The 22,122-nt window shown below is 37.6% G+C and overlaps 3 protein-coding genes across 3 annotated transcripts; 2 read left to right on the forward strand and 1 right to left on the reverse strand.

Moving 5' to 3' along the window:
• Positions 1-4,874: 4,874 nt before the first annotated feature.
• On the reverse strand, positions 4,875-5,446 carry LOC109562079 (keratin-associated protein 21-1-like). The gene has a single exon (XM_019965029.2). The coding sequence runs from the start codon at positions 5,412-5,414 to the stop codon at positions 5,157-5,159; it is 258 nt and encodes an 85-aa protein (XP_019820588.2). The 5' UTR covers positions 5,415-5,446; the 3' UTR covers positions 4,875-5,156.
• Positions 5,447-12,559: 7,113 nt separating this feature from the next.
• LOC109562086 (keratin-associated protein 21-1-like) lies at positions 12,560-12,874 on the forward strand. Its single transcript, XM_019965041.2, has one exon. The coding sequence runs from the start codon at positions 12,560-12,562 to the stop codon at positions 12,872-12,874; it is 315 nt and encodes a 104-aa protein (XP_019820600.2).
• Positions 12,875-17,053: 4,179 nt separating this feature from the next.
• On the forward strand, positions 17,054-17,645 carry LOC139177627 (keratin-associated protein 21-1-like). The gene has a single exon (XM_070774054.1). The coding sequence runs from the start codon at positions 17,089-17,091 to the stop codon at positions 17,359-17,361; it is 273 nt and encodes a 90-aa protein (XP_070630155.1). The 5' UTR covers positions 17,054-17,088; the 3' UTR covers positions 17,362-17,645.
• Positions 17,646-22,122: the final 4,477 nt, after the last annotated feature.

The following is a 22,122-nucleotide window of genomic DNA, read 5'->3' on the forward strand; positions in this document are numbered from 1 at the left end:
GGAGGCACATTACTTTGCTAACAAAGGTCCATCTAGTCAAGGATTTGGTTTTTCCAGTAGTCATGTATGGATGTAAGAGTTGGACTATAAAGAAGGCTGAGTGCCGAAGAATTGATGCTCTTGACCTGTGGTGTTGGAGAAGACTCTTGAGAGTCTCTTGGACTGCAAGGAGATCCAACCAGTCCATTCTAAAGGAGATCAGTCCTGGGTGTTCATTGGAAGGACTCATGTTGAAGCTGAAACTCCAATACTTTGGCCACCTGATCAAAGAGCTGACTCATTTGAAAAAAACCTGATTCTGGGGAAAATTGAAAGCAGGAGGAGAAGGGGATGACAGAGGATGAGATGGTTGAATGGCATCACTGACTCAGTGGACATGAATTTGGGCAAACTCAGGGAGTTGGTGATGGACAGGGAGGCCTGAAGTGCTGCAGTCCTTGGGGTTGCAAAGAGTCGGACACAACTGAGTGACTGAACTGAACTGATATATGTATTGATGTATGAATCTCCCCTATATCCATCCAATGGGCCTAGTTCTCAGTGAATTCATAATTTTATGCAGGAGTAACATCAGATCAGATCAGATCAGTACAGTTGCTCAGTCGTGTCCAACTCTTTGCAACCCCATGAAGTGCAGCACGCCAGGCCTCCCTGTCCATCATCAACTCCCAGAGTTCACTCAGACTCACGTCCATCAAGTCAGTGATGCCATCCAGCCATCTCATCCTCTGTCGTCCCCTTCTCCTCTTGCCCCCAATCCCTCCCAGCAGCAGTCTTTTCCAATGAATCAACTCTTCGCATGATGTGGCCAAAGTACTGGAGTTTCAGCTTTAGCATCAGTCCTTCCAAAGAAATCTCAGAGCTGATCTCCTTCAGAATGGACTGGTTGGATCTTCTTGCAGTCCAAGGGACTCTCAGGAGTCTTCTCCAACACCACAGTTCAAAAGCATCAATTCTTTGGCACTCAGCCTTCTTCACAGTCCAACTCTCACATCCATACATGACCACAGGAAAAACCATAGCCTTGACTAGATGAACCTTTGTTGGCAAAGTAATATCTCTGCTTTTGAATATGCTATCTAGGTTGGTCATAACTTTCCTTCCAAGGAGTAAGCATCTTTTAATTTCATGGCTGCAGTCACCATCTGTAGTGATTTTCGAGCCCAGAAAAATGAACTCTGACACTGTTTCCACTGTTTCCCCATCTATTTCCCATGAAGTGATGGGACCAGATGCCATGATTTTTGTTTTCTGAATGTTGAGCTTTAAGCCAACTTTTTCACTCTCCACTTTCACTTTCATCAAGAGGCTTTTGAGTTCCTCTTCACTTTCTGCCATAAGGGTGGTGTCATCTGCATATCTGAGGTTATTGATATTTCTCCCAGCAATCTTGATTCCAGCTTGTGTATCTTCCAGTCCAGCGTTTCTCATGATGTACTCTGCATATAAGTTAAATAAACAGGGTGACAATATATAGTCTTGTTCCTTTTCCTATTTGGAACCAGTCTGTTGTTCCATGTCCAGTTCTAACTGTTGCTTCCTGACCTGCATGCAAATTTCTCAAGAGGCAGATCAGGTAGTCTGGTATTCCCATCTCTTTCAGAATTTTCCACAGTTTATTGTGATCCACAGAGTCAAAGGCGTAACATAGTAGGATTTAAAGAAGAAATGAAGTAATTGTTTTTGTAGCCATGTGTTATGAAAGTTATAAAATATGGAAGGTTATTAGTGCTGTGAGAGTCAGGAAAGAGTTCTGAGAAGATGGGGCACTAGACATGAGGCTTGAGTAGGAACTGGCCAGTCAGATAAGGGAGTGGGAAACAAGTCTTTCTGTGCATTTATTACCACCAGTCGAGGTGTGTAATCACTAAGCAGATGTAGAGAGGAACTCTCAGACTTCTCTTTTTCTGTTCAGATTATTTAGAGCACAGCGCATACTGCTTCCATAAGCAGGAAAGGGCCTGGCCAGGAGGAGCATATGGCAGTGAGCTCACTAGCAGAAGACTATGAAAACTTGGTTCTGACACTCCTTTGTTGTGTGATTTCAAGATAGTGACTTAATCACTCTGAGCCTCAGCTTCTTTCTCCCAATACTTGTTTGTCAAGTAGCCACTCTATTTATTTTTAGAGGATGTGAAAATGAATTGAGATAATGTGTAAAAAGACATTTTACAACATGCAATAGAGATGAACTGATTCAGTTCAGTTCAGTTCAGTCATTCAGTTGTTTCCAACTCTTTACAACCCCACGAACCAGGCCTTTTCCACACCAGGCCTCCCTGTCCATCACCAATTCCTTGAGTTTACCCAAACTCATGTCCATTGAGTTGGTGATGCCATCTAACCATCTCATCCTCCGCCATCCTCTCTTCTCCTCCCGCCCTCAATTTTCCCAGCATCAGGGTCTTTTCAAATGAGTCAGCTCTTCACATCAGGTGGCCAAAGTACTGGAGTTTCAGCTTCAAAATCAGTCCTTCCAGTTAATACCCAGGATTGATCTCCTTCAGAATGGACTGGTTGGATCTCCTTGCAGTCCAAGGGACTCTCAAGAGTCTTCTCCAACACCACAGTTTAAAAGCATCAATTCTTCTGCACTCAGCTTTCTTCACAGTCCAACTCTCACATCCATACATGACCACTGGAAAAACCATAGCCTTGATGAGACAGACTTTTGTTGGCAAAGTACTGTGTCTCCTTTTTAATATGCTGTCTAGGTTGGTCATAACTTTCTTCCAAGAAGTAAGCGTCTTATAATTTCATGGCTGCAATCACCATCTGCAGTGATTTTGGTGCCCTGAAAAATAAAGTCTGCCACTGTTTCTACTGTTTCCCCATCTATTTGCCATAAAGTGATGAGACCAGATGCCATGGTCTTAGTTTTCTGAATGTTGATCTTTAAGCCAACTTTTTCACTCACCTCTTTCATTTTCACCTAGAGTCTCTTTAGTTCTTCTTCACTTTCTGCCATAAGGGTGGCAACTCATCTGCATATCTGAGGTTATTGATATTTCTCCTTGCAATCTTGATTCCAGCTTGTGCTTCCTTCAGCCCGGGGTTTCTCAGTTTCTCATGATGTAATCTGCATATACGTTAAATAATCAGGGTGACAATATACAGCCCTGATGTACTCCTTTTCCTATTTGGAACCAGTCTGTTTTTCCATGTCCAGTTCTAACTGTTGCTTTCTGATCTGCATACAGGTTTCTCAAGAGTCAGGTCAGGTGGTCTGGTATTCCCATGTCTTTCAGAATTTTCCACAGTTTATTGTGATCCACACAATCAAGGCTTTGGCATAGTCATTAAAGGAGAAATAGATGCTTTTCTGGAACTCTCTTGCTTTGTCGATGATCCAGTGGATGTTGGCAATTTGATCTTTGGTTCCGCTGCCTTTTCTAAATACAGTTTGAACATATGGAAGTTCACAGTTTGCATTTGCTGAAACTTGACTTGGAGAATTTTGAGTATTACTTTACTAGCATGTGAGATGAATGCAGTTGTGCGGTAGTTTGAGCATTCTTTGGCATTGCCTTTCTTTAGGATTCCAGTCCTGTGGCCACTGCTGAGTTTTCCAAATTTGCTGGCATATTGAGGGAAACACTTTCACAGCATCATCTTTCAGGATTTGAAATAGCTCAACTGGAATTCTACTTCTTCCACTAGCTTTGTTCATAGCGATGCTTCCTAAGACCGACTTGACTTCACATTCCAGGGTGTTTGGCTCTTGGTGAGTGATCACACCATCCTGATTATCTGGGTCATGTAGATCTTTTTTGTCAGTTCTTCTGTGTATTCTTGCCACCTCTTCTTAGTATCTTCTGCTTTTGTTAGGTCCATACCATTTCTGTCCTTTATTGAGCCCAAATTGCACGAAATATTCCGTTGGTATATCTAATTTTCTTGAGTAGATCTCTAGTCTTTCCCATTCTCTTTTTCCCTCTATTTTTTGAGTTGATCACTGAAGAAGGCTTTCTTATCTCTCCTTGCTATTCTTTGGAACTCTGCATTCAAATGTGTATATCTTTCCTTTTCTCCTTTGCCTTTTGCTTCTCTTCTTTTCACAGCTATTTGTAAGGCCTCCTCAGACAGCCATTTTACTTTTTTGCATTTCTATTTCCTGGGGATGGTCTTGATTCCTTTCTCATGTACAATGTCACTAAGTCCGTTCATAGTTCATCAGGCACTCTGTCCATCAGATCTAGTCCTTTAAATCTATTTCTCACTTTCACTGTATATTTGTAAGGGATTTGATTTAGGTCATACCTGAATGGTCTAGTGGTTTTCCCTACTTTCTTCAACTGAAGTTTGAATTTGGCAATAAGGAGTTCATGATCTGAGCCACAGTCAGGTCCTGGTCTTGTTTTTGCTGAATGTATAGAGCTTCTCCATATTTGGCTGCAAGGAATATACATTCCTTAGTTCTTTATTTTCAAGCGCCTAACACCCAACTCTGCTTCCAATTTCTCATTGCTTCTGGGAAGCATCTCTTCAATTCCATTACACCTGCAGGAAATCAGATTGTCTTTCCTGCACCTGGACTTTGTCATGACCACCTGAATGTGTGTCATTCCTCCTCCACTGTCTCTTCCAGCTCCATTCTTGACACAGTGAGATTTGCACGGTTCAGACGGTTCTGAAATACTGTGAGATTTGTGCTTGTGTATGTGAGTGCCTGAGCATGTGAGATACAAGAAATAGTTGGAGAAGGTATTATTTTTGGTGAAAATACAAAAAGAAATGCTTATATTATATCAAAGAACTCAAGGTTCAAGCAACCTCTTAGACCAGTCTTTGAAAGAGGCCATAGCACCTCATGAAAGACTAATTCATAAGCAGTACACAGAGATTTGTTAGAAGCAATGAGCCATTTTTATTGAGGATAAGGGGTTATCCAAGCTTTAGAATGTTAGGATCATTAACACAGTCATAACAGAGACTCAGGGATTAAGGAGTAAAGGCTAAATTTGGAAGAGTCAGATGATATCACCATTGATCTTCAGACCTCAAGGACGTCAATCTAAAAACGGGTAGTTGGAGATCAAAACCTCTGTCACGTATAGAATTTCTTGCAAGTACAAATCATGGGTTACAGATCCTCGAAGCAGTATTATCTTTAGATTCCTCATTTCAGAAGCAGAGTAGGCTAAGAGGGTGATGTTCTAGCAGCAAGAATAACATCTCCTGTAGCAAACTGGCCAGTAGCTGCCATAGCCAGAGCCATATCCACAGCCATATCTGGTTCCATAACCACAGCCATAATAGGGGCTAAATCCACAGCCATATCCTGTCCCATATCCACAGCCGTATCCTGAGCCGTATCCACTTCCATATCCGCAGCCATAATATGGGCTCAATCCACAGCTGTAGCTGTTTCCACAGCCATAGCCACAGGAGTTGCCATAGTAGTTACAACACATGTTGTCAAGGCAAGAAGGTTCAGGTGGACTGCAAGAGGATGTTTCTGAAGTGTATCTCTCCTCTCCATGGACGTTTATATACTGTCAGTAATTGGCAGAGCATACCATTCGTTCCCTGACATAGACAACAAATATGGAAGCAACATTATGAGCCAGTCACGTCACTATTGACAATCACTAATGTTTGCTTAAAATAGCTCATTATTTGAGAGGCTCCTGTTTCATTTTAAGAGCTTCACTTTAATTTGTTCTGCTGACAAACTGTCTTAGTAGAATCGTGTGACCCAAAGCTGATCATTTTCAAAATCTCCTCTCATTTAACAGACACCTTATAAAGCAAGCTTGTTGGGGAATGTCAGACAATTTTGCCTCCTTTTCTCTCTCAGTTTTCCAAAATACCTGCTTCTGACCACAGGAAAAGGAATATTCCTGTCTCCTTTCCTAAATCATTGCAACTTCCTGTCCGTTTTCTCCTACCCTTTCTGCATTCCTTACCCCTGCCTTGTCCGACTCTCCTCAAATCCTAAGAATCTGATCAGTATCTGATAATTCAAAATGAACTCCATTCCCGGAAAGAGTGAAGACTTACAGGCGTGGAGACAGTATGCTGCATGTGTTCCTTCTTGTATTTTCTTCTTCCATGCACCAGGCAATGGAAGGTCCTGTTCACGTGGGGTAGCTCTCTTTTTCTCTCTTTTTTGTAGCTACCTGAGTCTCACCATTGAGGAGACTTTGATAGTTTAACCAACTTTATTTGGCTGAAGAATCAGAAGTCCTCAGTTAGACCAGAATCTTATTTTTTTCGCATAAAGCCTTAGTCCATTCCTCTCCCTCAATCATTCTTGCCTTCTTCTATCACTACTCTTCCTTACACATTTAGTTCAAAGGCTAAAGGTAAGTAGGGTCACTCTGATACTTACAGCAAAAGCCCATCTCAGCTCCTAATACATTCATGACATCAAGTACCACAAAACTCAATTTTATCCTTATTCATACGTACATTAATCAGAAGTTCTCAACCGTCTACAAAAATGTTCATTGTGACTTTACAATATAATATGTCTCCTTTCTTCTAAATAATCCTCTCTAACACACTTACCTTTTTGACATGTAAAAGAGGGAAATGAGTGTCATTTCTTCTGCTGTTAATATTTTCCTTGCCACCAAATTTCTTGGCTTAAAAAAAATCTATTTGTAGATCAAAACTCAGATCTGTAATCAGCTCCTGTGAGATGCCTTTCCTCCGTTTTATTGTCTGAACTGGATCATCCTCCTCTTGGTCCTGGGGCTTCCCTAGTGGCTCAGGAAAGAATCTGCCTACAATGCAAGAGATGTAGGTTTGATCCCTGGGTCTGGAAGATCCCCTGGAGGAGGAAATGGCAACCCCCTCCAGTGTTCTTGCCTGGGAAATTCCAAGGACAGAGGGGCCTAGTGGACTATACAGTCCATGGAGTTGCAAAGAGTCTGACATGAGCTAGCATCTAAGCCACCACCGCCAGCACCTCCTGGCTCTTATGTGCAGACACATGTCAAAGCACTTGTCAAAGTTTATTAAAACTCTGTCTTGCCTCACTAAGTGAAATGTAACTTCCTACCAAACATTCAACCTTTCATGACCAAACATTCAGTCATGTTGCTTTGTTTGTTGGGGTAGGGGGACATTTTTTCCTTTCTCTTTTTTTTCTTATCTTAGTTTCTATGTTTTATTTCAATCAACTTTTTCAGAACCTGGCAGACTCCGAAATTTAGATTATTTTTCACTGTAACAACCGTGAAATCTGAATTGGAAGGGAGTATAAAGTCAAGATCATTCTTTCCACTGGATATACTTGAATTTCAACAACAAAGGAATAAGTGGTGATCGAGTACTTTATTGAATGCCTTTAACAGGGATTTTCACAAGGCTGCCAACTTCAATTTTTGAGAAGTTTCATTATCAGACATGTTTCCTTCTGTTGAGAAATCATTCTACCGGTTTTTCTGATATTGGTCACTGGTCTAATCTGAACACTCTGCTGTTTCATCCCTAACCATAAACATAAAGAAAATATATTCTCATTCCATTTTTCTTATCCTTCAGTTTCTTGCCTTTTCTGTCTGTCTTGAAATTAAAAACTATAAATTTTACCTGACAAATTCTCTGGTACAGACACTTTACTTTTCAGTACCACAGCCAACACACTCTCTGGTCACAGTATCCCTGGATTATTGAAAAACTCTTTTATCTTTATTGCATTATTTCTAATACCTTTCCATTCAGATCTCTGGATACTGGTTTAAAACAGTAAAGACAACCCCTATTCTGTGCATCCTTGAATAACCAACTCTGAGTACAGTCCCTGATAATTTGGACTCAATATTCTTCCATAAAAATGGATGAATCAAATCAAACATATAGTAAAACATTGGAGAGCCACATATACTGTAAAGACATTTGATTATATGATTAAATTGTCTAAATGCAAATTTCTTCTTTCTAAAATGAGGTCTACCTATTTTTACATATTTGTTTCCCTTATGTTTCATACCTATTTAGTGTTCTGGTCAGGAATTTTACTCAATAAATGCTATTCCCTTTATCTCACTTTCCTTTATTTTTCCCCTCTTGGCTATATACATTTATTTTTGTGATTATCATTTAATACATGTTATTTAAGTATGCACTTTTTAGGTCCAAACATAAATTTAAATTTTAAATAATTTTTTTTTTTTGCAGTGATAAGGTGGACCTAGAAATTCTTATACAGAGTGAAGTCAGTCAGACAATGAAAGACAAATATATGATACTGCTTTTTTTAGATTTCTAAGAAATCTAAAAATAATAGTACAAATGAACCTATTTATAAAACAGAAGTAGAGTCACAGAAGTAGAAAACAAGCATGGTTACCAAGGAGTGGGGAGGGGAAGGGGGGATAAACTGGGAGGTTGAGAATGACATATTTACACTACTATATATAAAATAGATAACTAATAAAAATCTACTGTATAGCACAGGGAATTCTGCCCAATATTCTGTAATGACCTATATAAGAACAGAATCTAAAAAAAGGAGTGGATATAGGTATATATATAACTGATTCACTTTGTTGTATAGCAGAATCTAGCACAATATTGTAAATCAACTATACTCCAATAAAAATTAAATTTTTGAAATCTCATTTTTCTTATTCTATAGTTTTAAATTCTTGTTTAGTAATAGCTTTAAAATAGCCATATTAATTTTTTACTGTAATCCTGATTTAGTCTGAATTTAATGTAATAGCTTTATAACATAAAAGAAGTCATTCTATGGTATCCACATATGTATGCCCTAATTAAAAAAGCTTTTATGATGAGGAAGCAAAACCCATCTGAATATAAATTACCTATCTATTGTCCTTTTTGCACTCTGACTGGGCAATTTTGTATAGTAATTTATTACCCAAAATACAGTATCAACATTATGTCAACATAATGGACATGGAATCATGCGTATTTTCAAGTTCAGAAACTAAAGAATAACTTTATGTTCTATTTTTAAAGCATATGTCTTGGGAACATGTTTATGCAAAAATTTGATATCAGTAGTTTTGAAACTCCACAGGAGTAAAAAGATCAGTCCATAGTATAAAAATATTTTATTTCTAGGACTATGTCTATTTTGATAATTTGAACTAAGTATCATCTCGCAGTAAGACTTTTTAGTCAAGATCAAAGGCTTATTAAACAGTAGGTTTTAAATATCCATGTGAAATATGTTCTAAAGATTCCCATAATTAGGACTATATATGGACTTTTCTGGTGGCTCAGATGGTAAAGAATCTGCATGCAATGCAGAAGATATAAAAGACCTGGGTTTGATCTCTGGGTTGGAAAGATCCCCTGGAGAATGGAATGGCTATGCACTCCAGTATTCTTGTCTGGAGAATTCCATGGACAGAGGAGCCTGGCAGGCTCTAGTCACAGAGAGTCAAACACGACTGAATAGCTTTCACTTCACTTCACTTCACTTCATAGATTTCCTCCTCAGGGTATATTTTTTTCTACCTTCCAATCCCTAGGACTAGGAGATACCACAGACATACAAAAAATCATAAGAAAATATGGTGAACAGTTACATACTAACAAACTGGATAACCTGGCAGAAACACAAATTCCTAGAAACACAGAGCATACCAAGAGTTAAGAAGAGGCAAATCATTTGAACACACTGATCACCAGAAATGAAATTAAACCAGCAATTCAAAAAATTTCCAGGGGAATTCTACCAAACATATAGAAAATAACTTATTTATCCTTCTCAAACTATTCCAACTAACTGAAGATGAGGGAACATGCCCTAATTTATCCCAATACTAGACCACCATTACCTTGCTACCAAACTAGAGAAAAACACTACCAAAAAAAAAAAAAAAAAAAAACCCTCCACAAAATGTTAGCAAACCAAATTAAAAAATACAAAGAAGCGTCATTCACTGTGATCAAGTTGGAGTTAATCCCAGGTCACAGAGACAATTTAACATATGCAAATCAATCACTGTGATACACCTATGTTAACAAAAAGAAAGACAAAAAATACATGGTCACTTCAATAAATGCATAAAAATAGTTTTAAAAAAATCGGCATCCATTCAAGTTAAAAACTCTCATCAAAGTGGTTTAGGGGGAAATAGCTGAATATATTAAGACTGTTTATGAGAAATTCACAGCCAATATAATACTCATTGGTGAAAAGGTGAAATCTTTCCTGCTAAATTCAAGAATAAGACAAGGATGCTCATTCTCACCACTTCTATTTAAAGTAGATTTGGACATTCTAGCTGCAGCAACAAGAAGAAATAAAACATATTGGAAAGAAGAGTTAACACTGTCACTACTTGCAGATGATGTAGTACAGAGAACTCGAAAGTCTCCACCAAAACCCTCTTAGAGCTAATAAGTTCATTCAGTAGATTGTATGTTACAGGATGAGTATAGAGAAATCTGTTATGTTTCTATACACTAATTATGAAATATTAGGAAGTGAAAGTAAAAAGAAATCCTATAATTGGTTCTACAAATGATGCCTGGGAATCAACTTAAGGAAGCGAAAGAAGTATATTCTGAAAACCATAAAACTTTGACAAAGAAAATTGAAAATTATATGCAAAAAAGGAAAGATATCCCATTCCCTTGGGATATTGGAAAAGTTACTATTATTAAAATGGCCATAATACCCAAAGAAATCTACAGATTTAATTCAATTTCTATCCAGTACACATGATGGTTTTTACAGAACTAGACCAAAAAATCCTAAAATTCATAGAACTAGAATAATCCTTAAATAGTTATAAAATTTACAGAAAAATAATCTTAAAACTAGAACAACAAAAGACTACTTATTGGCAAAGCACTCTTCAGAAAAAAAACGATAATGCTGGAGATATAACTCTCCCAAATGGACTATATTGTAAATCTACAGTAATCAAAATAGCATGGTATTGGCATAAAAAGGCACATAGAACACACAGATGGCTAACAGGACAAGAAAAGATGCTCAATATTACCAGTTATCAGAAAAATGCAAATTAAAACAATAATGCAATATCAACTCACATCTGTCAGAATATGTATCACCAAAGCAATCAGTAAATATCAGAAGTTTTAAAGGATATGGGAAAAGGAACCACTTGAATGCTCTTGGGCAATGAAAATTATTGGTTCAACCACTATGGAAATCAGTATGGAAGTTCCATAAAAACCTAAAAATAGGACAGCCATATGATCCAGCAATTCTACTCCTGGGTACATATCCAGAAAAAGTGAAAACACTAACTTGAAAAGATACATACACTCCAGTGTTCCTAGCAATACTGTTTATAATATCTCACATATGGAAGCATTCAAACATCTCTCAGCTCATTTAAGAAGATATGGTGTACATAAACACATCATGGAATATTACTCAGACATAAAAATGAGATACTACCATTTGCAGCAAAATGGAAAGATCTAGAGATTATGCTTAGTGAAAGATGTTCAGGCAGAGGAATAAGGCAGATAGAGGAAGACAAATACCATATTACTTCAGTTATATGAAGACTCTAAAAATTATAAAATGAATGCATATGTAAGACAGAAAGAGACCCAAAGATATAGAAAACAATCTTTTGCTTATGAAAGGAGATAGCAACGGGGAAGGACCAATTAGTGCCACTGGATTAGCAGATGCAAACTACTGTTTATAAAATAGATAAGCAATAAAGATGTACTATATAGCATGGTGAATTATTTATTATGTTATAATAATTTTTAATGGAGTATAATCTTCAAAAATACTAAATCATTATGCTCTACACCCTAAACTAACACAATATTGTAAATCAAATATAGTTGAATAAAAAAAAAAAAAACTTAAAAATTTGGAACCTGCCTGATTCTGAAAATGGTGATATGAAAGTACAATCTATACAAGTAAGATATGCAAAAAAAAAAGTCCACAAACAAAAACATTTTGACCACATTTTTGATGATAGAAAGGTCCGGTGTTCCTTTAGATGAGAGGACAGGATATGTTTGGATTTAGGCATCTACAGATAGAGAATCATTTATAAATATGTAGCTATAAACTAAGATTTCTTTTCTTACTACTATTGACAATTTGGAGAAGATTTTTTTCTTGTTGGGGGCTTCTTGTGCCTTGTAGTTTCATCAGCATCTTTGGCTTCTATAAATGAATTTGCAATGATGCAAGAAAGGAGGTAGGAATATTCATTTCTTATGGCCAGTGGCAAATGATTTAAGAAAGAAGAGAGAAAAAGGGGGCAAAATTTTTCTACATTACTCCTTGCATTTCTAATATAAGATATATATTAAATGATAGGAAATTTTGGAAATGGGTATCTGTTTAGAGGCACATGATTCTACTGAAAAAATTCTCTGGCACAGCAAATTAAAATGATGCTCTTTAAATATCTCCAAAATAACTAGCTACTTTAGGCAAATTATCGATTGTCAAAAGTGACCGGCATGTGGTGATCGCTTCCATATTTGTTGTCTATGTCAGGGAATGAGTGGTATGCTCTGCCACTTACTGACAGTATACAAAGGTCCATGGGAAGGAGAAGACACACACACTTCAGAAACATCGCCTTGCAATCCACCTGAATCTGCTTCCCTCGACAACATGTGTTGTAACTACTGCGGCAACTCCTGTGGCTATGGCTGTGGAAACAGCTATAGCTGTGGATTGAGCCCCTATTATGGCTGTGGTTATGGAACCAGATATGGCTGTGGATATGGGACTGGCTGTGGATATGGTTCAGGATATGGCCGTGGATTGAGCTCCTATTATGGCTGTGGATACAGCTCCCGTTATGGCTGTGGTTATGGAACCAGATATGGCTGTGGATACGGCTCCTGCTGTGGCTGTGGATATGGCTCTGGCTACCACAGTTACAGGCCAGTCTGCTACAGGAGATGTTATCCTTCTTGCTGCTAGAACGTCACCACCTAAAACACCATTTATGTCTGAAACCACACATCTAAGACAATGCTGACTCAAGGATTGAAGTCATGATTTCTATACGCAGGAAATTCCATTCAAGACAGAGCTTTGACCTTCGACTACCGGTTTTTAAGATTGGCACCTTTGAGGCCTGAAGCTCCATGGTGGTATCATCTGTCTTTTTTTAAATGTTAACCTTTACTCCCTTAATCTCTGACTCTCTGTAGTAATGATCCGAATACCCTACTGTTGGGGAAGTCCCTTGTTATCAATAAAAATGGTTCATTGTTTCTAACAAATCTCTGTGTATTTGTTTGTGCATAATTTTTGTTTTGAGGTGTTATGGCCTCTGTTGAAAACTGAGCAAATATGAAGCTGAACTTTGAAGTTCTTCTTGATATAAGTGCTTCTATTTATACCTGCATCAGAAATAATGTCTTTCCCACCTGTTTCTTGTTTTTCGCATACTTAAGCACTCACTTATATAAGCACAAATCTCAGTATTTCAGGACTGTGCTTTGCAAATGTCTCTGTGTCTGGGATGGAGCTGGAGATGAAAGAGGAAGAGGAATGATACTTTATTCAGGAAGTTAATGCAAATTCCAAAATAAACAAGAGGTGGCCTGAGTACTTAAAGGAATAATGGAAAGCAAGGGGAATTTTCCAGCATATATGAGAAATAAGAAGCAGAGATAGGTATCCAACACATGAGACTAAAGAATGCATATGAAAGTCAAAACATTCTATCATATCATCTGCTTTTGATGGAAATGCAAATGTATTTGTTTGTATACACTGATGTTGAAATTGTTTCCAGTCACTTAGTTGGTAAATAGTTTTGAGTAGTTTTGAAATGGTCTCATCTTAGACACTGAAGACAAAGTAGAAAAATTAAAGAAAAATTTCCTGCTCTCATGATGTTTACATTCTAGTAGGTGAAGAATAAGAAAATAAAAAATAATTAAGATAATTTCAAACTGACAGTTGGGATGTGAGAATAAAACTATTTAGTGGGAAAGAGAGTAAGGATTGAAGCATTAAAGAGATATTTCAGGGACGTATTTTCACCTTGCGATATCTCATGCCAATTGCAAAGAAAGATTCAAAAGGACAGTAGCAAATGTAAAGGGGGAAAAGAAGTCCATGAAGTTTTAGAGAATATGATTTAGTAAGCATGTATGAGATAGCTTACATAACCAGTAAAGAGTCTTCACAAACTAACTGTTAACATACATTCAAAATCTGAAACGTTGTGACTCCCTTAGTTAAAGAGGGCTTCCTTGGTAGCTCAGACAGTAAAGAATCTGCGTGCAGCACAGACCTGGGGTCAGTCCTTGGGTTGGGAAGATCCCCTGCAGAAGGCAATGACTATCCAACCCAATATTCCTGCCTGAAGTATTCCATGGATAGAAGAGCCTGGCGGGCTACAGTCCATGGGGTTGCAAAGAGTTGGACACATCTGGACAACTAACACTTTCATACTTTCACTAGTTAAAGAACACTTGGGACATTCAGCTCAGTGAGGGAAATGACAAAATGGTGACAATCAACCCAAATATCTATAAGTTTGTAAATGACACACAAATATTTCAACAGAAATTTGACTTAATCTATCAATTTTTTGTTAGAGAAATATTTATTGAGCCCAACTTATGTGCAAGGTATTATAACCAGAGCTGGTTATTCCGTGATGCACAGAATAGAGGTGGTTCTGCAGGCATCATTAAGTATGGAGAGGCTTGCGTGAAAAGGTTTAGAAATAATGCAATAAAGATGGAAGACTTTTCAGTAATCCAGGGGAATTGTGGCCAGAAATTCTGCTTTGGCAGTGACATTGAAAAGCAAAGTGTCTACTGTAGAGAATTTTTGAAGCAAACTTATAATTTCAAATTGCAAGGAGGACAGGAAAGGTAAGAAAACTGAAGTATAATGATAATTGGAATGAGAATATATTTTCTTTATGCCTATCATTCATGATTCAACATAGCCGAGTTATAAGATTATACCCATGATCAATAGAAGAAAAAAATAAGGTTGAATGATTTCTCAGCTGAAGGATTAATGCCTAATACTGAAAATTCTCAGAAAATGAAATCAGAAGCTTGATGAAAGTTCCTTCTGAAGGCATTCAATAAAGTACTGGATCACCACTCATCTCACTGTTGAAATTTGAGTGTACAATAGAAGACTTAATGGTTCTTATTGTAAAAAATAACAAGTATTGGAATCTGCTTGATTATGAAAGATAGTGGTACACTTAAGCAAGTGAGATAAGCAAAAACAACACTCCCCCAACTTTAATATAGAAAAAGCAAGAGAGTTCCAGGAAAACATCTACTTCTGCCTTATTGACTATGCCAAAGCCTTTGACTGTATGGATCACAACAAACTGTTGAAAATTCTGAAACAGATGGGAATACCAGACCTCCTTAGCCATATCCTGAGAAATCTGTATCCAGGTCAAGAAACAACAGTTAGAAAAGGGCATGGAACAATGAACTGGTTCTAAATTGGGAAAGGAGTAAGTCAAGGCTGTATACTGTTATCCTGCTTATTTAACTTCTAAGCAGAGTACATCATGCAAAATGCCAGGCTGGATGAAGCACAAGCTGGAATCAAGATTGCTGGGAGAAATATCAAAATACCAAAAACCTCAGATATGCAGATGACACCACCCTTATGGCAGAAAGTGAAGAGGAACTGAAGAGCCTCTTGATGAAAATGAAAGTGGAGAATGAAAACTCCACCTAAAAGTCAACATTCAAAAAACTAAGATCATGGCATCTGGTCCCATCATTTCATGGCAAATAGTAGGGGAAACAATGGAAAAAGTGACAGACTTTATTTTCTTGGGCTCCAAAATCACTGCAGATGGTGACTGTAGCCATGAAATTAAAAGACGCTTGTTCCTTTGAAGAAAAGCTATGATAAACCTAGACAGCATATTAAAAAGCAAAGACATTACTTTGCGAACAAAGGTCCATCTACTCAAAGCTATGGTTTTTCCAGTAGTCATGTATGGATGTGAGAGTTGGACTATAAAGAAAACTGAATGCCAAAAATTGATGCTTTTGAACTTTGTTGTTGGAGAAGACTATTGAGAGTCCCTTGGACTTCAAGAAGATCAGACCAGTCCATGCTAAAGGAAATCAGTCCTGAATATTCATTGGAAGGACTGATCCTAAAGCTAAAGCTCCAATACTTTGGCTACCTGATGCGAAGAACTGACTCATTGGAAAAGACCCTGATGCTGGGAAAGATGGAAGGCAGGAGGAGAATGGGACAACAGAGGATGAGATGGTTGGATGGCCTCACCAACTCAATGGACATGAGTTTGAGTAAGCTCTGGGAGTTGGTGATGGACAGGTACCCTGGCTTGCTGCAGTCCCTGAGTTGGCAAAGAGTAGGACATGACTGAGCGACTGAACTGAACTGAACTGAACTGAAACTTAAAAAGCTACACATTTTTTGGCTACATTTTGGCATTAGAAAGTCCAGATGTTTAGTTTAGAGTGAGAAGGAAGAGTATGTTCGGATTTAGACATCCACAGAGAGAGAAACTTGCAAACACACAGCTATAGTGTAATATTTCTATTCTCAGTAGTACTGACATTCTAGATTATTTTTCTTTTGGTTACATGTTATTACATGTTGTTCTGTTCCTGGAGAATTAGGAGCATCCTTGAGTTCTACAACAAGATGCCAATTGGTATTGGGCAGTAGGTATCTGGGTGAAGAACTCTGGCAAGAAGCTACAATGATTCAAGAAAATGAACAGACATATTTGTTTTCAAGTGATCAGAGGTAGATGTGAAAATAAAAAAGAAAAAGTTAAGGGGAATTTTTTTTAACATTTCCTCCAAAGCCTTTTAAAATAAGATATATACTAAATGATAAGAGGTTTTGAAAATGGGTGTCTGTGTTAGGGCACATGATTCTAGTAAGAAATTCTTTGGCAGAGGAAAATTAAAATGATGCTCTTTAAATGAAATGAGTCTCCAAAATAAGAAGCTATTTTAAGCAAAGCATTATTGGTCAACAGTGACTGGCTCATAATATTGCTTCCATATTTGCTGCCTGTGTCAGGGAATGAATGGTATGTCCTGCCAATTAGTGACAGTATATAAAGATCCAAGGGAAGGAGAAGACACACACACACTTCAGAAACATCGCCTTGCAGTCCACCTGAACCCTCTTGCCTTGACAACATGTGTTGTAACTACTATGGCAACTCCTGTGGCTATGGCTGTGGAAAGAGCTACAGCTGTGGGTTCAGCCCCTATTATGGCTGTGGTTATGGAAGTAGATACGGCTGTGGATACGGCTCAGGATATGGCTGTGGATATGGGACAGGATATGGCTGTGGATTTGGCCCCTATTATGGCTGTGGCTATGGAACCAGATATGGCTGTGGGTATGGCTCTGGCTATGGCAGCTACTGGCCAGTTTGCTACAGGAGATGTTATTCTTCTTGCTTCTAGAACAGCACTAACTAAGCCCTTTTTGTTTCTGAGATGAAGCATCTAAAGATAATGCCGATTCAAGGATTTATAACCCACGATTTCCACTTGCAAGAAATCACATGCATGACAGAGGCTTTGATCTGTAAATACCCACTTCAGATTGGTGTCTTTGAGCCCTGAATCTTCTTGGTAGTATCTCTGACTCTTTTGCAAATGTTACTCTTTATTCTCTGATTCTCTGTTACGACTGTATTGATGGTCCTAACAAAATCACTTGTTCTCAATAAAAATGGTTCATTGTTTCTATCAAATCTCTGTGTACTTGCTTGGGAATTAGTCTTTTTCCAGGCATTGTAGACTCAGTTGAAAATTGGCCAAACATGATGCATGAAGTTTGAGCTCTTCTTTGATATAATGCAAACACTTCTTTCATATCTGTGTCGGAAATAATGTCTTCTCCACCTGTTTCTTGTATCTTATGTTCTCAGGCACTCACATACCCAAGCACAAATCTCCCAGTATTTCTGAACTGTGCTTTGTAAATCCCACTGTGTCTAGGATGGAACTAAAGGGCAAAGAGGAGGAAGAATGCCATTTTACTCAGGAAGTTGATGCAAAGTCCAAGGTAGACAAAAGACGACCTGAGAGCTTAAAAGAATGGAAGAGACACTCTCCAGGTTCATGAGAATTAGCATTAGATACAGGAATTAAGAACACGAGCATCAGGAAATAAGCAACAGAAAAATAATAATAGAAATATCGTCATATGTCTGTTTTTATGTAATTGCCTATGTATTTGCATATACTGAGGTTGAGGTAATTGATTTCAATCACTTAACTGAGACTTTTGAATATTTTTGAAAGGGTGTCAAATTAACAGTGAAGGCAATGTAGGTAAATTAAAGACAAGCCTCTTGCTTTCAGTGTTATATTCTAGCATGTGCGTATAGAAAAATCAACAGCATAAGTAATTCAGATAATTTGAAACTGACAATTGGAGTGGAGGGAATAAAATAGCTAAATGCAAAAGAGAGTAAAAGTTGTATTAAAGAGCTACTTCAGGGAGGTATTTTGAACTTGTGACAAATAAGCTGATGTGAATCGCAAAGAAAGGGCAGTAGCAAGTGTAAATGCGAAAAATTTTATAAAGTTTTGTAACAATATGATTTGTTAGGCATGTATGAGATAATTCACACATCTAGAAAAGAGTTTTCACAAAGTAACTCTTAACATACCTTCAAAATCTGAAACGTTGTGACTCCCTTAGTTAAAGAGGGCTTCCTTGGTGGTTAAGACATTAAAGAATCTGCCTGCAGCTCAGATTTGGGGTCAATCCTTGGGTTGGGAAGATCCCCTGCAGAAGGCAATGACTATCCAACCCAATATTCCTGCCTGAAGTATTCCATGGATAGAAGAGCCTGGCGGGCTACAGTCCATGGGGTTGCAAAGAGTTGGACACATCTGGACAACTAATACTTTCATACTTTCACTAGTTAAAGAACACTTGAGACATTAAGCTCAGTGAAATGACAAAATGGTGATAATCAATCCAAATGTCTATTAGTTTGTAAATGACACACAAATATTTGAACAGAAATTTGACTTAATCTATCAATTTTTCATTAGAGAAATATTAATTGAGCCCAACTTATGTGCAAGGTATTATAACCAGAGCTGGTTATTCCATGATGCACAGAATAGAGGCGGTTCTTCAGGCATCATTAGGTATGGAGAGGCTTGAGTGAAAGGGTTTAGATATAATGCAATAAAGATGGAAGGCTTTTCAGTAAACCAGGGGAATTATGGCCAGAAATTCTGCTTTGGCAGCGGCATTGTAAAGCAAAGTGTTGTACTACCCAAAGCAATCTATTGATTCAATGCAATCCCTATCAAGCTACGAACGGTATTTTTCACAGAGCTAGAACAAATAATTTCACAATTTGTATGGAAATACAAAAAACCTCGAATAGCCAAAGCTATCTTTAGAAAGAAGAACGGAACTGGAGGAATCAACCTACCTGACTTCAGAATCTACTACAAAGCCACAGTCATCAAGACAGTATGGTACTGGCACAAAGACAGAAATATAGATCAATGGAACAAAATAGAAAGCCCAGAGATAAACCTATGCACGTATGGACACCTTATCTTTGTCAAAGGAGGCAAGAATATACAATATAGAAAAGACAATCTCTTTAACAAGTGGTGCTGGGAAAACTGGTCAACCACTTGTAAAAGAATGAAACTAGAACACTTTCTAACACCATACACAACAATAAACTCAAGATGGATTAAAGATCTAAACATAAGAGCAGAAACTATAAAACTCCTAGAGGAGAACATAGGCAAAACACTCTCCGACACACATCACAGCAGGATCCTCCATGACCCACCTCCCAGAATATTGGAAGTAAAAGCAAAAATAAACAAATGGGATCTAATTAAAATTAAAAGCTTCTGCACAACAAAGGAAACTATAACCAAGGTGAAAAGACAGCCTTCAGAATGGGAGAAAATAATAGCAAATGAAGCAACTGACAAACAACTAATCTCAAAAATATACAAGCAACACCTGCAGCTCAATCCCAGAAAAATAAACGACCCAATCAAAAAATGGGCCAAAGAACTAAATAGACATTTCTCCAAAGAAGACATACAGATGGGTAACAAACACATGAAAAGATGCTTAACATCACTCATTATCAGAGAAATACAAATCAAAACCACTATGAGGTACCATTTCACGCCAGTCAGAATGGCTGTGATCCAAAAGTCTACAAGCAATAAATGCTGGAGGGGGTGTGGAGAAAAGGGAACCCTCTTACACTGTTGGTGGGAATGCAAACTAATACAGCCACTATGGAGAACAGTGTGGAGATTCCTTACAAAACTGGAAATAGAACTGCCATATGACCCAGCAATCCCACTGCTGGGCATACACACTGAGGAAACCAGAACTGAAAGAGACACGTGTACCCCAATGTTTATTGTGGCACTGTTTAAAATAGCCAGGATGTGAAAGCAACCTAGATGTCCATCAGCAGATGAATGGATAAGAAAGCAGTGGTACATATACACAATGGAGTATTACTCAGCCATTAAAAAGAATACATTTGAATCAGTTCTAATGAGGTAGATGAAACTGGAGTCTATTATACAGAGTGAAGTAAGCCAGAAAGAAAAACACGAGTACTGTATACTAATGCATATATATGGCATTTAGAAAGATGGTAACAATAACCCTGTATATGAGACAGCAAAAGAGACACAGATGTATAGAACAGTCTTTTGGACTCTGTGGGAGAGGGAGGGGGGGATGATTTGGGAGAATGGCATTGAAACGTATAATATCCTATAAGAAACGAATCACCAGTACAGGTTTGATGCAGGATACAGGAAGCTTGGGGCTGGTGCCCTGGGATGACCCAGAGGGATGGTATGGGGAGGGAGGTGAGAGGGGAGTTCAGGATTGGGAACACGTGTATACCCGTGGAGGATGCATGTTGATGTATGGGAAAACCGATACAATATTGTAAAGTAAAATAATAATAATAGTAATTTTTAAAAATAAATAAATAAATAAAAATTACATATGTTAAAAAAAAAGAAACGCAAAATGCCTACTGTAGAGAATTTGTGAAGCAAACTTATAATTTCAAATTGCAATGAGGACCGGAAAGGTAAGAAAACTAAAGCATAATGATGATTAGAATGAGGATATATTTTCTTTATGCCCACCATTCATGATTCAACATAGCAGAATCATAAGATTATACCCGTAATCAATAGAAGAAAAAAAAAGGTTTAATGATTTCTCAGCTGAAGGAAAAATGCCTAATATTGAAAATTCTCAGAAATGAAATCAGAAGCTTGGTGAAAGTTTCTTCTGAAGGCCTTCAATAAAGTACTGGATCACCACTCATCTCACTGTTGTTGAAATTTGAGTGTGCAATAGAAGACTTCATGGTTCTTATTGCAAAAAATAACAAGTTATGGAATCTGCTTGATTATGAAAGATTATGAAAGGTACAACTAAGCAAGTGAGACAAACAAAAATACCCCCCCCCCCCACCAAACTTTAAAATGGAACAATTGACAGTGCTAGTCAGTCAATTGACACTGTAAAATCTAATGAGATTTTGAATTTATAGATCAAAATGGGGAGAACTGATAGATTTGCAATATGCTGATGGGTCTAATCTGTCTAATTGTTACTTAGATCTTCTTCAGTTTTTCTTAATAATTTTCTGCAGTTTTTAGTGTAGAGGTTTATATATAAATTATAAAATATATTCCTAAGAATTTGGTGGTTTTTAATGATATTACAACTAATAAATACATTAAAACTTTTTACTTTTGTAAGTTCCTATGTTGCAAATAAGTGAAAATTCAACTGAAAAAAATTAAATAAAATAGAACAAGCAAGAGAGTTCCAGAAAAACATCTACTTCTGCTTTATTGACTATGCCAAAGCCTTTAACTGTGTGGATCACAATAAACTGAGGAAAATCTTTCAAGAGATGGGAATACCAGACCACATTTCCTGTCTCCTGAAAAACCTGTATGCAGGTCAAGAAGCAGCAGTTAGAACTGGACATGGAACAATGAACTGGTTCCAAATTGGAAAAGCAGTAAGTCAAGGCTGTATACTGTCATCCTGCTTATTCATTTTCTAAGCGGAGTACATCATGCGAAATACCAAGCTGGATGAAGCACAAGCTGGAATCAAGATTAGTGGGAGAAATATAAATAATCTCAGATATGCAGATGACACCACCT

This window comes from Bos indicus, chromosome 1 (assembly GCF_029378745.1).
Source record: "Bos indicus isolate NIAB-ARS_2022 breed Sahiwal x Tharparkar chromosome 1, NIAB-ARS_B.indTharparkar_mat_pri_1.0, whole genome shotgun sequence".
In the NCBI taxonomy this organism is placed as follows: domain Eukaryota; kingdom Metazoa; phylum Chordata; class Mammalia; order Artiodactyla; family Bovidae; genus Bos; species Bos indicus.

Excerpts from the sequence above, each read along its gene's own strand:
- LOC109562079 (XM_019965029.2), bottom strand. The coding sequence starts at position 5,414 with ATGTGTTGTAACTACTATGGCAACTCCTGTGGCTATGGCTGTGGAAAC.
- LOC109562086 (XM_019965041.2), top strand. The coding sequence starts at position 12,560 with ATGTGTTGTAACTACTGCGGCAACTCCTGTGGCTATGGCTGTGGAAAC.
- LOC139177627 (XM_070774054.1), top strand. The coding sequence starts at position 17,089 with ATGTGTTGTAACTACTATGGCAACTCCTGTGGCTATGGCTGTGGAAAG.